The sequence below is a fragment of the Gavialis gangeticus genome, unplaced genomic scaffold, assembly GCF_001723915.1.
Source record: "Gavialis gangeticus isolate Ggan-Ray unplaced genomic scaffold, GavGan_comp1, whole genome shotgun sequence".
Classification (NCBI taxonomy): domain Eukaryota; kingdom Metazoa; phylum Chordata; order Crocodylia; family Gavialidae; genus Gavialis; species Gavialis gangeticus.
Genome location: NW_017729031.1, coordinates 108,549,071 through 108,564,151, shown reverse-complemented (window position 1 = coordinate 108,564,151; position 15,081 = coordinate 108,549,071). Strand labels below are relative to the sequence as shown.

The 15,081-nt window shown below is 42.9% G+C and overlaps 1 protein-coding gene across 1 annotated transcript in view; it reads left to right on the top strand.

Moving 5' to 3' along the window:
• PSMD11 (proteasome 26S subunit, non-ATPase 11) overlaps window positions 1–15,081 on the top strand; it is a 41,628-nt gene that overhangs the window by 13,645 nt on the left and 12,902 nt on the right. The window contains exons 3-9 of the mRNA XM_019523547.1: window positions 899–1,023; window positions 7,299–7,370; window positions 7,732–7,789; window positions 9,548–9,742; window positions 10,693–10,837; window positions 11,207–11,267; window positions 13,629–13,691. Of these exons, the coding sequence (XP_019379092.1) occupies window positions 899–1,023; window positions 7,299–7,370; window positions 7,732–7,789; window positions 9,548–9,742; window positions 10,693–10,837; window positions 11,207–11,267; window positions 13,629–13,691 (719 nt within the window). The remainder of the gene's footprint in view (window positions 1–898; window positions 1,024–7,298; window positions 7,371–7,731; window positions 7,790–9,547; window positions 9,743–10,692; window positions 10,838–11,206; window positions 11,268–13,628; window positions 13,692–15,081) is intronic.

Below are 15,081 nucleotides of genomic sequence, written 5' to 3'. Positions count from 1 at the left end.
AATACTACAGACAATCCCTGCTGACTACTGTAAACACTGTATTCAAAAGTTTGAGGGCACAAAATGGCTCATGGACTCCAACAATCCCAATGGAATCAGTAAACACTGAAACCTGCTCTAGCTTGTGACAGCTATAAAAATTGCTCCAAGGGGAATACCACAGCAGCTGGACTCTGGTGGCTGTGACCCCTTCCCTGGGTCCTATATAATAGGAGAAAGGGGACAAAGTTGGAGGGAAGGGTCTGGGTCTATCACACTTCAGTATGCTTCCTGCACTAGGGTATTTTTTCTGGGGCTTATTAAACTTGCCGTGTGGCTAGTGTCCATCAAGTGAGTGGATTAACAAAGTAAGAACTAATCAAGTAATGCATATAATAGAAAATATGCAATGGTTTTGTTTTTATAATATATGTTTCTCCACATTATCAGCTAGATAGTATGTAATTCGCTTATTGATGTTGATGGGAAGACTTAATTTACTCTTAAACCAGTAAATTAATATTCAATATAGTTGAATAATGTAAACAATAATTTTTTTATCAAAAAATCACAAGGACTTTTGCAAACATTAAGAGCTTTAAAACAAACTTGAGGTAAGTATTACACAGGCTTTTATAGATGGCCAAACTGACTAATTTGCCGAGGTGAGAATAGAACTGGGAATTTTAGCTCCCAGTTTCCTGATTAATCACAGGTCATACTGCCTCAGGAACTGTTTACCCCAATGTCCTGTAAACACTGTTGATTGCTCTAATTTAAGTAGTTAATGTAATATATATTACTGGATGCAGGCCTATTAAATCCCATTATAACTTGACTACTGTTGTGTTGTTTTCTGAATGCCTAAACATTGTTTTTTGTTGTTGTTGTTGTTTTTCATTATTTGTCCTGAAAACAGAACTTGGAGGACTTCTGAAATACGTTCGACCCTTCTTGAATTCCATCAGCAAAGCAAAAGCAGCCCGCTTAGTCCGATCTCTTCTTGATCTGTTTCTTGATATGGAGGCAGCTACTGGACAGGAAGTAAGACCCTTAAAATGCTGACAGGAGCTCATTCCTCAGGTTCACAGTACCACTACCTAGCTTGCTTTGCTTTATACTGAAGAGTCACTTTTAAGTGGTCCCAAGACATGCTCATTTAATTCATTTGATTACGTTCCATTAATGAAATATTGTATGCCTTATATAGTTCTATGTGAATTAAACAGAGTTCTCTTTTTATGAAGCGTTATCACACTAGAGGTCAGAAATAATTCTTAATGGAGGCGCACTGATATATTGGATGCCTGTCGGATTGACACCGATGAAAAGGGAAATGACGTTATCGGTTATCAGCTTTTTTTGGCCATTATAGCAGATAACGTTTACCAATAATTATGCCTTCTAGCCAGGGTCCTGGATGCCTGGGTTCCCTTGGGGAATGGTGGGTTTCCCTTTGCAGGTGGGCAGCATTCTAGCCTGCAAGGGGTCCTGCTTGCGGCTCCTGGGAGCAGGATGCGGGGGGTGCTGCATGTATGCACATGGCCAGGAATACAGCTGAGCAGCTCCCTGCAGGTAAGTCTGTGGAGGGGATGGGGCATGGGGGAGGGAAAGTGGTGTGTGGGGCTGCAGATCCAAGCCCCCATGGTGAGAGAGAGAGAGAGTGGAACTTGAGCTGGGGGCGCTGCCCAGGCAGGGTGGTGCATGGGACGTGGGGCCAGGGTAGGGATCAGGACAGCTACAGGCAGCTTTTCCCAGGGGCGGGGGAGAATCTCCCCGCTGCTGCACACACCCCTCAGGAGAGGCATGGGGGTGCATGTGCCCCCCCAGACTTGTGTGTGGAGCAGATGCAGGCTGCTCGCTGTAGGGTCGGGGCTCTCTGCTCTGCTGCCTTTCCCTTGGGAGCTCTGTGCTGGCCTCATGCCCCCTGCCCATGTGGCAGAAGTGGGGGTGGTGAGTTGTGTTCCTTGCTGCCAGGTGGGGAGGGTGTGTGTGGCTGGTGCAGGGCTCCTGGGGCAAAGGCAGCAGAGTGGAGAGCCCTAAGCTCAGTGGGCAGCCTGCATCTGCCCTAGCTTGGCTCTGCTCCGCTTAAGCATCCTGGTGTTTAAAAAGGGTGGCAGGGGTGCTTCAACTAAAACTCATTCAGTGAGTTTTAGTTCAAGTGCCCCTGCCACCATTTTTGTGTTAGCATGCTGATACGTACAGTGCAGGAGACTGCTGGAGTGGACCAAAAAAAGGCTTATATATGTCAGTAAATCAATTATCAGATAGGCACCGGCCAGTATGGTTGGTTAATAATTGGCTATCAGTATCGGCCAAGAAAATTTTTATTGGTGCACCCCTAATTCTTAACTTGGTGCCATGGATTCCACAGAGAAGTTGCACTAGGGATCTTCTACCTTTATGCTGTTGTCATGTGACCGTCAGCCAGTCTAGGCATAGCTGCTTGTAGCAGGTCAGAGCTCAGCTTCCTAGATTCTGAGATCAGGCTTTTAGGTCACAGAACCCGTTGTCTCTGTGGTGCCGCCATTCAGCCCCAGCTGGCTCAACTTCTGGCTCAGGTGGGGACTTTGTGCTCCTTCCCTTTAAAAGGGTAACCAAATTTGAAAGTAGCGAGGGAGGCAGTTTCAACACTATTTACATAGTGCTATCAGTGTGCAGTGCTGTGTGAAAGATGTAATTACTGTTCCACATTCTCACTTTTTACTAGTTTGTGTCTTTTTTTTCTTTTTTGGTTTTTTAAGTCATTCAGTTTTTACTGATTTTACACCCGTTTTTCAGTTCAAATCCCTGTTAATCGGCACGAGTGGCCCATTCCCTGGAAGTGGAAGGGCAGGGACCTACTCCCCATGACTGGCGCTACACCCAGCTGCCCTGCACAGGCCCCCCTCCCCCCAAATGCCAGGGCAGCCTGGCAGCTGCGACAGGGAGGGGCGCAAACACAGCCAGGGAAGAAAGGCAGGGCATGGTGCCTTGTGCTTCCTGCTGCTGATCCAGGAGCCCACATCCCCTGGGAAGAGCCCAGCATAGGTCCCCCAGCTCGCAGCCCTCCCAGGGGTTATGTAGCAGCAAGAGCTGTCCCACTCCATGCCCCGTACCCACTGACAGCTCTCCCCGCCTTGCTTCCTGCTGCTGCTCTGCTTCCCCCTGCCCCTTCCCAGCCTTACTCCCTCCCTCACTGCTGATTTTTAAATGGATCTTTTTTCCTTTTATCCCAGTTTTCATCCTGGTTTTTATGTTTCGAAGATAAACCTCAAAAAACTCCCCGATTTGTATTTAAAAAAACAAACAAAAAAAAAACTGAGAATGTGGAACACTAGATGTAATGTATCTGATTCAAGGGTTCTTGTCTACATATAGCCAAGGTTTCAGTGGCTTATAGGATAGATGGAATTTAAATAAATAGGTGCAGTTTTGTGAATTCTGCTTATCACCTTTTAGCTGTGACCTCAAAAACTTTGTGTTAGTAGGCTATTTTGAGGTTAGTATTAATGATATTATAGATGGGGAAATTGAGACGATGATTATTCTCAGCATCAGGGTTGAATTGAATCCATGGATCCTGACTCTTAGGGTTATTCTACCTCTCTAATACCGTCCATATGTTTAATGATATCTCTGCCAAACACTATCTGCTTCATATTAATGAGGGTTTTACTTGCCCATGAAAAGACTGCTCTACTGCCAAATAGATTTCTCCAGCAGGGAACTCCTTCCAGTCCAAGCTAAACATCTCATTTCCCTCTGTTCTTCAGACTCAGTTTTCTTGGATGAGTGGTTGATACCTGCCTGGTACACTCACAGACTGTATCAGCAGCCATGAGCTATTTGACTGTAAAACTTGACTAATGTGAGAATAGATCTTTACACACAGGGAGAGGGTGTTTAAGGAGAATCTGAGTGAATTTAGAGAGACTTTTCAGAAGGAAACTTGGTGGAGGTTTTCTTATTAAGTCATGCGCCAAAAAAATAGTATTCTGGCTGGGCGGAGTATCTCTTGGTGATTCCTAGGAAGGAGATGGCTCCATTATATCAAAATATTTACCACCATAATTGGAAGAGACAGAGTTGGGAGGAAAGTCACAAACACTTAATTATTACTTCTAAGTAGAGTATTGTTTGGTCTGAAACAATATATACATAGAGACTCTATTAGCCGCTAAAAGGATTGGTGCATCACTTCTACAATACAACCTGTCACCTGGTAAGCAAATAATTAAGGTAGAAGTTGCTTCCAGGCCTAATTCGTCTTTGTACATTACAGCGCAGTGAGTTGTCTAGTCATAATGACTTCTGTGAAACTTTCCCTCCCCAACTCTGAAGTGTCAGCCAACTGCTGCTGCCATAAATTGCTGCTTTTGGAGTGCACCTGCTAAATAGCTGTTCTTTCAGTTCAGAGATAAGTGCATTTTGGTGACCTTTGGACAGTGTGCAAAATGTGCTACCTCCTGCCCTCTGAAATATGCATCCTGTTCTAATTGGCATGGGATATAATCTCTTTATTCCTCTGGGCAATCTGGACAGCTTTAAAGAATGCAGTAAGCGATTTAGTTTTTACTCCAACTTTATCTTGTAGGTAAAACTTAAATCTCTCAAGAACTAGATCCTAGGTCATGTGTGCTTTCAAGGGTTTTATTATATGAAGGTCACACACAAACAGCTTGGACTTGATTGGTACCTAAAACGTGCTGTGTTTTCCTTTTATAGATTCATAGATGCTAGGGTCAGAAGGGACCTCAAAGGATCATCAAGTCTGACCCCCTGCCAGTGGCAGGAGAAAGTGCTGGGGTCATGTGACCCCAGCTAGTGCTTGTCCAGTCTCCTCTTGAAGCCCCCCAACGTAGGGGAGAGCACCACCTCCCTTGGAAGCCTGTTTCAGATTCTGGCAGCCCTAACTGTGAAGAAGCTCTTTCTGATGTCCAGCCTAAATCTGCTTTATCAGCTTGTGGCTGTTGTTTCTGGTTATTCCAAGGGGTGCTCTGGTAAAGAGCATCTCCTATTCTGTGCTGTCCCCCAACCCCCTGGTGAATTTGTATACTGCCACAAGATCCCTCCTCAGCCTTCTCTTGCAGAGGCTTAAAAGGCCTAGGTCCCTCAGCCTTTCCTCATAAGGCCTTCCCTGCAGGCCTCTAACCATACAAGTGACCCTCCTCTGGACCTGCTCAAGGTTGTCCACATCCTTCTTGAATTGAGATGCCCAAAATTGGATGCAGTACTCTAGCTGTGACCTGACCGGTGCCTCATAGTGGGGAAGCATCACCTCCCTGGACCTGTTCATGATGCACCTCTGCTAATGCATGACAAAGTGCGGTTAGCTCTGCTAATTACTTTGTCACATTGACGGCTCATTCATCTTGGAGTCAACAATGACTCCAAGATCTTTCTGTTGCTGTGCTGCTGAGAAGGTGTCCGTCCCCTGCCCCCCACTTATAGGTATATTGGTGATTCCCTCTTCCTAGGTGTAGTACCTTGCACTTGTCTTTGTTGTTCTCTACCCACTTCTCTAACCTGTCCAGGTCTGCCTGGATTTGGTTTCTTCCCATCAGTGACATTGCTTCGCCCCATAGTTTGGTGTCATCTGTGAATTTGGACATAGTGCTTTCCACACACTCATCCAGGTTGCTGATGAAAATATTGAACAGCACTGGACCAAGCCTTGGGGGACCCCAGTGCCCACACCTTTCGAGGTTGATACCGACTCGACCACCACCACTCTGGGTACGACCCTTAAGCCAATTCGCCACCCACATGATTGTGTAATCGTCTGTGGCACAGCTGTTCAATTTGCTTATAAGAATAGGATGGGATACAGTGTCAAAGGCCTTCTTAAAGTCCAAGTAGATGACATCTACCTCGACTCTTGCATCCAAGTTTTAGTGACCTGGTCATAGAAAGAAACAAGGTTAGTCAGGCAGGATCTACGTGCTGTGAACCCTTGCTGGTTGCCCTTCAGCATTGTATTACCCACTGGACTCCTGCAAACGTAATCCTTGATAATCTTTTTAAGGATTTTCCGAAGAGTAGAAGTGAGACTAACTGGTCTATAGTTACCCGGATCCTCTTTCCTTCCCTTCTTGAAAATAGGGACCACATTGGCCCTTTTCCAGTCCTCTGGGACCTCACCTGAGCACTACGAGTGCTCAAACAGTCATGCCAGTGGCTCTGCTATGACACTGGCTGATTCTTTCAGCACCCTTGGATGGAGCTCATCCGGTCCCGCTGATTTAAACACATCCAGCCCCTCCAAATGTCTCTTTACTAGGTCGGCACTGACAGTTGGTGGGCTGGTGTTTTTCCTGCTTCTGTCAGTAATGCATTTGGGAGATGTGTCTAAATCCGAGTTCAAGAATACCAAGGCAAAAAACTAATTGAAGAGCTCTGCTTTGTCCCTCCTATCTGTCACCAACTGCCCTTTTAGCTGAATTCAATTTAGTTTTCTTTTAGTTGAATTCAAAAGTGAGCTCTTTTATGCTCATGTTTTGATGAACCCAAACATCTTTGTTTCAAACAAAAAAGCAACTCTAAGGGGGAATATTAGCAAGGTGCTAACAAACTCCTTGCTGGTGATTTCTTGCATGTCAGAAGAATACATCTTTGTATCCCAGTGTAAGAGAATCTTTGACTGGTAGATGTAAGCCAGATCTATTTAAAAAAAAAAAAAGCGGAGGCAGAATGACATGTCTGTCTTTGGTATAACCATGTTTTGACTGTAGAAGGCTTTCATTACAATAAATTTTAGTTTTGCTTGTTCTTTTCAATGCAGTACAGTATCCTGACCAGCAATTGCAAATAACAGATTGTATCTAATGTTGGAATATGTTCTGACTGCAGATACAAGGATAAAATCCAAATTCTATATCTGTGGCTGCTGCTTATTATCTTAAATGAATCAAGAAAAGATAACTTGCTGTTCAGCATGGATAAGCACAGGTATTTTGTCTTACCTGGCCAAACTTGTTGTCTTATACAGTAGTATGGAAATTGGTTTAAACATCTTATTTCAGTTTTGTAAGGGGCAAGAATTTCTTTTGGATATCTTTTGTTGGACCAACTGCACGGTTGGGATAGGCTTTGACAAGCTTTTGAATGCAGTGGCGTTTTCTTCAGGTCACCTGAAGGTCCAGTAAAAGATATTACTTGCACAGACCCTTACCTTGCTCACATTTCCTGGACTATCAGGGCTACAACATCTACATCAAACTTATTTCAGTTTTGTCATTGTTGTGTATGAGAGAATGACTTAACGAATCTGGATCATATGATCTTACTCTTCTGTTTGCAGGTAGAGGGCTTTCATTTAATTTTTTTGCTCCCTTTAGGTTGATCTGTGCTTAGAGTGTATTGAATGGGCCAAATCTGAGAAAAGAACTTTCCTGCGGCAGGCTCTGGAGGTAGGCTGAGTGTTGATTTACTTTCTATTTGGTGGCAACTTTTCTACTTGTCTGGATTTTGTATTTGTAAATATTTCCTGCTCAGGTCTTTGTGTATACGAAAATCTACATGATTATTCTAAGGCTAGTTGTCCTGGTTGAGGGCATGTTGGCAAGAAATTTTTCTTGACAGGAGAGAGCTTGATTACTTTTATTCAGAACCAGTAGAATTTCCAGACAATATCTGGGGTTAGTGTGTTGCATTGTACACCCTAAATTAGTGAAACCTGCAAATTAATAAGAATACCATATCATTTTACCAAATAAATCTATGCTACCTTTCCCTGACTCTCCTCAAAGCAGTTCCTTTTCTGTTCTCCAGGCTAGGTTGGTGTCTTTGTATTTCGATACTAAGAGGTATCAAGAGGCATTACAGCTAGGTAAGTTTGCCACTAGGTGGCGATAGTTCATTGTTTCCAAATTTAAGTTAGAGGTGCATATGGGGAATGACCAGTTGTCCTTGTAACATGATATACTTTGGTAAGTTAATGGCTTCAAAGACTTGAAATCCTCTGGCCTGAATCAAAGCTCTGTTTTTCCACTGCGAGCACCATAGACTTGTTTCAACTGGATTTTTAAACAAAATATAATCAGATGTAGTTGAATACAGAATACTAATATTTTTTCAAGGGACCTGTGGGATTAGGCATCTGATGCTTCTAGGTCCTTTCAGAAGTGGTATCAATAAAAGCATTAGTAAGGCCAAAAATAACTGCTACATATAGCAGGCCCTTGTCCTGGTAACATGATATTGTGGCATGGAAGTCGGGACTTCTGAGCTCTTCCAGTTTTGCTACTTTGATAACTTTGTTCAAGTCGCTATGCTTTTCTTTGGTTTCCGATTAGTAGGAGTAGAATTTAAGTCACCTGTGTAACTTAGGCATGGTCTGAGCACAAGTTTTTAGAAATCTTCTGTTAAACAGTTCAGACATCAAAGTTGCATCTGTTTATCAACGTAGCTTGGGTCTGTATGCTGTCTAGGTTTAAACTGATGAGAGTTGCACATTAAAGTTAAATTTTTTAAATTCAATTGACTTCAATAACCCAGCACAACTTGTGTATGTAGAGAAGCCCATAGAAAGTCAGTAGAGACTGCTGCTGAGTCATTTAGGTGCTTCTGAAAAGCCAACAACAAGTACCTATAGATCTAAATGTGTGTATACAGCATCCTGCTCAACCTTGTATGTATGGGACATGGGGAATATGGAGCATGGAAATAACGTGTTTTGAGGGGTGACATTTGTCTGCTGCTGGGGGAGGGACAATAATAGGTCTCTGCAGCCCCTAGAGAGGAGTTGAGGGAAACAGGCTTCTGAAGTCAAGTTTGAAGAGGAGGTAAGTTCTCTTCAAGCTGATGGTGCAGTTTTGCTTTCATACTTTGCTGGTTTCGATAACAATAGGATGCGGTTTTTATCTCTTTTTACATCAAGATGTTTCTTTAATTCAAAGGAGGAGAAAAAAGCTGCTTCTGTTGGCTGGCTCTTTGCCTCTGTACTCAGCAGCATTGAACTGGTGGTTCATCTGAGTCTCCTGGGTCTTCTCTTCCTATCAAGAAATAAGGCAAAGGAAGTGCGGCGTCTACTTTTTAATCCATAACTACTTAATGATTTAAAAAACAAATCCCCATCATCCCAAATTTGGAAGCAAGTCAAAAGAAGCCTTGGTCACTTCTAGAAAGCGAAGTTCAGACTAGCACTTGATTTGCTCAAAGATCTGTCATGAATCTGATACTGTCACCCAAAGAACCTTTTCATACAGACGGGTTGAATCTCACCACCTGCTGTAAATTACTTAAGTTTATGCCCCTTAAGGCAAAACAGCAGATGTCAATGCTCAGCTTGCCCACGGTTACTTGCACCATCAGTAATGCTTGCCCTAGAATACAGAACTTTCCCTTGAACTTATCCAACTTTGTCTGGTTCTACTTTTTGTCCTTTTGTTTCTTGGAACAACAAAATGTGTTGGCATGAACACCCTGGATACTTCTAGGCCCTGAGCCACTGAAAGCATACCTAGAAAACAGCACCCTTTTGGGGAAAGAGGGTGTTGTCCACAACGACCTTGAATTGCTGCTGCTGGCCAAAAAGAGGAGCTATTTGGAGCAAGTTACAAAGGCTCTTGTTCTTGTTTCTGGCTAGGCTCTCAGCTTCTGCGTGAGTTGAAAAAGATGGATGATAAGGCTCTGCTGGTTGAAGTGCAGCTGTTGGAAAGCAAGACATACCATGCCCTCAGCAATCTGCCAAAGGCAAGAGCGGCTTTAACCTCTGCACGGACCACAGCCAATGCAATCTATTGCCCACCCAAATTGCAGGCAGCACTGGACATGCAGTCAGGTAAAAAATCTTGAATAGAAGCAGGGGAGGACTGGGATCGAGCCTTTAATACATTACATGACCTGTTGTGCCATACTTACAAAGCTGAACCTCAAAAATAAGATGTTTTGCCCCACGCTATTTTTATATAAAAAAAGGTATGGCCTGCAACCCAGTTTTTCATGTAGTCTCATTAATTTAGCCCATTTATTTATTAATTTTTACATGTTTTATGAATGTAAACAGTAACATATTGCTGTAATGTTTTGAGTAGCAGTACTGTGTATGTATACACCTGAGCATTCAGAGTCATGGCTTTGACCTAACACATTGTGAGTGGTTTAATTCATGATTTTGAAATCAACTCAGTTTTTCTTCTGGTACTTGAGTCTTTAAGGTGAATAACAAATGTATCCAGACCTTCCAAACCATGACAGCTAAAAACTTACGTAACTAAAAACTAAAGATTTTCTTGTTATCAGTTCAGGAGCTGAGGCTTGCTTTTTTCAATATAGTGGTAAACTTATGCAGTAGGTAGTCATTGTTAGTCTCTTCAACCAGGCAAAAATTTTAAGTGACCTTTTATACTACAGTTTGAGACAAGATCCCTGAAATCTTTTTAGCCAGCAGGTCCGTAACTCTTGTTACAAATGCCACTCAAAGGAGCTTGTACTCCTGTCATTCAATCATACAGAAAAGAGATTCCACAAAAAACAAGTGCTAAAGTGCTGAAATGTGGCTTTGCTTAGACACATCCCTTGTATATTTTTCCTTGGTTTTGTAGTCTGTCTCTAGTCCACTATTTTGAAGAGTGAACGCGGTTGTCCTAAAACAAATGAATTAAAAGGATGAAAATAAAAGGAAAATGTTCTGTTTAATGAAAGTGCAATGTACAGCATTAGTTAGCCTTGTTATTTCACTGCCTTTAGAGAATTCAGAATTGACTTCAAGTCTGCATGTTCTCTTCACAGGTATTATCCATGCAGCAGAAGAGAAGGACTGGAAAACAGCCTATTCATATTTTTATGAAGCATTTGAAGGATACGATTCAGTTGATAACCCCAAAGCCATCACTGCGCTCAAATACATGTTGCTGTGCAAAATCATGCTCAACGCGTACGTGGCAGTTGAGTTCTGGGAAGAACACTTTATTACATTTAATTGGGCAGGAATTGTCCATATATCTCTTAGCTAATTGAACTGAAGCAGACAAATTTAGTTAGCTATTTATTCCTTCGTTGTATTTGTTGCTGTAATCTCAAGAATCTGGCATTTCCAGAATATATGTGGTAGAATAAGTCCTGAAGTTGTGTTTTTTTTTTAGGTTTAGCGGAAAACTTGAAGACTTCTTGATGCATACTTTGTGTAAATGTGCATCAGAGTCAGGAAGTATGTGGCTCAGTTGAAAGGCCAGTCTAATAACCTGTATTGAGAAGTACAGCATTACTCACTGTTGGCTAAATGCACTCTTCCCTTTCTCTCCAGCCCAGAGGATGTGCAGGCATTAGTGAGTGGGAAGCTTGCTCTGCGGTATGCAGGAAGACAGGTACAGAAAACTAAGGCTTTCTATCTTCATTCTCTCTGGAAAGGATAAAAGTTGATTCCTCACTGGATTCTATTATGCATTCATACCTGACACTTTCTAAATGATCTGTATTCATTACCACTGCACTAAAGAAATTGGCTGTTAATATTTCTACACACTTCAAGTCAGATCCTGAGCTTACTGAATCACCTGACATCCATTGATTTCAGTTGCAGTGACTTGCACCCAGTGAAGATCTGGCCCCTTGTTGCTTCATTTAATCTTCTCCCAGGGCTTTGGTACACTGCTGAATTCTTAGTTGTCATGTTGATGGGTCTAAACATGTAGGTGCTGAGTACTCTCTGTTTTCCAGGGACTGCTGCAATGGCAGTCTTGGATCAAATGTATGGATGCCCAAGTTGTTAATTACTCTCACTTGTTTTGGTTGTTCCTCAAAATCCCTTTTTTCTTGTCCAGTAGAATTGAACAGTCTTAAGATCCAGAGGACTAAGGTGAACAACAGCAATTGGCATCTTCCATCTAAATAAGCCCAGCTTGTTCTAATGATGTGCAAATTCCTTATGATTCTTTAAATTTGGTAGCATTCCTTTAACACAGTGTCTCCCAAACTTTTTTCCTATGGCCCTAAATCTGGGTTGTGACCCCTGCCCCTCCTGCCCATTCACTCATGCTTGGCAGCGCCAGCAGAGCCTAGGCCGGGCTGGGATCACGGGGGGCAGCAGCAACAAGAGCCGGGTGGAGCGAGGGGCGGACCCCCCGCAACCCTGATTTGGGTCGTGCCCCAAGGTTGGGAGCTACTGCTTTAACATGTATGGGTGTTCTGGTTACTTATAAATTACCAAAAAAAGGTGGCTTTGGTACATTGGAATGACCCTGTAATAACAACCAGTTTGTGTTCACACCACACCTTGTTAAAATAGAGGGTCATGAACTAGGAACTCTTGCAGTCTGGACAGACGTAAGCAGTGACACCCTCCCTGCACTTTTGGTCGTTTGTGTAGTTGCTGTGGCACAGGAGCTAATTTTAAGCCCTCACAGTTGTCTGTGAGGTGATTATCTGAGAGATGAGACAATGGTAAATACTGATCATTAAGACGCAGTACTGAGGGGATGGAAGGAGAGAATTTTTTTTGGAATTGAAACTTCCTTATCCTTGGCCAGTTTCTAGATAGTCCTAGCCTCATCTTTTTCATTTCCCCCCTGACAGTCATACATAGCAAGCCTACACTTGATGGCCCAATATACCTTTTTCAAAGAGAGGTTAAAACACTTTATCTGGATACTTCTGTGGCCCCTTTTATAGCATATGAGCATTTCAAAGGTTGTCTTCACCATTCCACTGAGAGAGTATTGGTCTATTTAACAGGTATGAAAAATGAGTTGGAGGACAAATGAACTGTCCGAACTTCAGTGAATTAGCAGCAGATGGAACAACAAAATCCAGATTCCATAGCCATTGGCTTATACTGCTCTACTACTGCACCTGTGCTCTTACTACTCAGAAACTTGCATTCCAGGCAACAGTACAAAATATTGATGCGACTGTGGGGAGAGACTTAAAATGTTCTCAGAATTAGGTAGTGAAGAGGCAAAGCAAACTGTTGCCGTAATGGTGTGGTTTGAAGGTCCCATACTTTGCAACTTGCCAGGCTTAGAAATGCTTTATCAGTGGGGCTGTTCAGCTGGTGGCCTGTGAAGGGTTAAGTTTCAGCCCCCAGGCTCCTGCCTAGCTGCTGCCCACCCCCACTTGCCTGCAGTGGCAGCCAGAGTCCATGACTGGATTGAAGTTCCTGCAGCATGCAGCCGTCACTGGTGCTGCCTTGGGGGCTTGTGACCTTCATCGCTTAGAGGTTGGAGGCTCTCCTTTTTCAGCATCATCTTAGCCTTTTCTAAATAGTGGTCCTTAATTTTAATATAAAAGAATGTTTCAGTCCTTTTTTTGTCTGCTCTTCTCTTTTCCTGGAACCTGTAAGATTTGATCGTCTCCAATGTGAAGAATGCTACTTATGATAGACAGTATATGTTGGTCATGCTTCTCGGTGTCTTTCTTCCACTGAAGGCACAGCACTCTGAAAAGAAGAAATATTAAACTGCCTAAAAACTCCAAAATGTGCACGTTCTGAAAGAAATGCTGAAATGTGCATCATTTTGCCAAACTGCAGTTGAAGGAACCGCAGACTCTTGCTTCTGTATTCTCAAACATTACAAAATTCCAATTCTTCATCAGTATGGAGTGGTTTTCTTACTAGGTGTGCTGAATATTCCCACTTTGCCTATTAATGTTCAGTGTACTCCATATAGCTAGTATTAACAACATTTGTGGGTGCCCCAAAAATAATACTTGCTCCATCTTCTTTGCAGACAGAAGCACTGAAATGTGTGGCACAGGCCAGCAAGAATCGGTCGCTGGCAGACTTCGAAAAGGTGAGTGATTAGGAAGACATCAAAGTCTGTTCAGCTTGACCCATGCTTCTCTGCCAAGGTTGTGCCCAATGTGGGACTTGCTTGGCATTGGTATAAAACACTGCAGAAATAGATCTGACCTTTCCCAGCAGTTGGTCCACTCTGTTGCAGCCCATAGGTTTGGTTCAGCATCCCCAATCTCTTTCAGGAGCTTGTAGGCTTCATGTATAGGAAGAGGTTATACAACTTATTGTTCATGAAGGATCCAAGCAAACAACAGGAGAATATTCTGGGGTATTCATTTGAAGTTGAATCCTAGCTTTAGTTTATCAGGTTAATCACTTTAGGTTTCATGAAGAATCAAATGCCTTGATTTTAGTGTGGGTACATGGGGTTGTGTGAACGAAGAACGTGAAACTAACATCTTTACTAAAAGTCCACCTTGAATTGCACAAACTTTGCAGTAGTATTGGGCAGCTGTTGTTGGGCCTTTTCATCAAATAATTAGAGAACAGAAACAAATACCATGTACTGAAGGAAATGGCCTTTGTAATTTAGGATCCATTTATTATCTTTTTTGAGAATTCATGGAGGTTGGACAACTGTTTGACTGGACAGGGGCAAATATAGTGCCCATCTTTAAAAGGGGAAGAAGGAGGGTCCGTGGAACTAGAGACCAGTCAGCCTGACCTCTGTAACTGGAACGATCATGGAGCAGGTCCCCAAGGAATCCATTGTGAAGCATTTTAAGGAGAAAAAGGTGATCAGGAAGTCAGCTTGGCTCCACCAGGAGCAAGTCATGCCTGACCAACCCAATTTTCTTCTATGGTAAAGTGACAGGCACTGTGAATGGGGTGAGAGCAGTGGACGTGGTATACCTTGTCTTTGTCAAGGCTTTTGACACTGTCTCCCACAATATCCCCATTAGTAAGCTAAGGAAATGGAGACTAGATGCAAGTACTGTAAAGTGGACATGTAGCAGGTTGATCACTGTACTCAGCAAGTAGTTCTCAAATGGCTCAATGTTGAGTTGGGAGGAGATATCAAGTAGTTTCCCAGGGGTCTGTCCTGGGTCCAGTATTGTTGAACATCCTCATCGTTGATTTGGATGATGTGATCAAGTGCAGCTTAGCAAATTTACAGGTGATACCAAGTTGGGTGGAATTGCAAATACTGTGGAGGGCAGGACTTGGATTTAGACTGGAGAAATGGTCCACTCTGGATCCATCAGAAAGGATTCAGCAAGGATGAGTGCAAAGTCCTGCACTTTGGACAGAATAACCAATATGCACAAGTACAGACTGGCTTGGTTGCAATTCAGGTGAGAAGGACCTGGGGTTTATAGTGGACCATAAGCTGATTATGAGCCAACAAGTGTGCTCTTGTTGCAAAAAAAAAAAAAAAAAAAAAA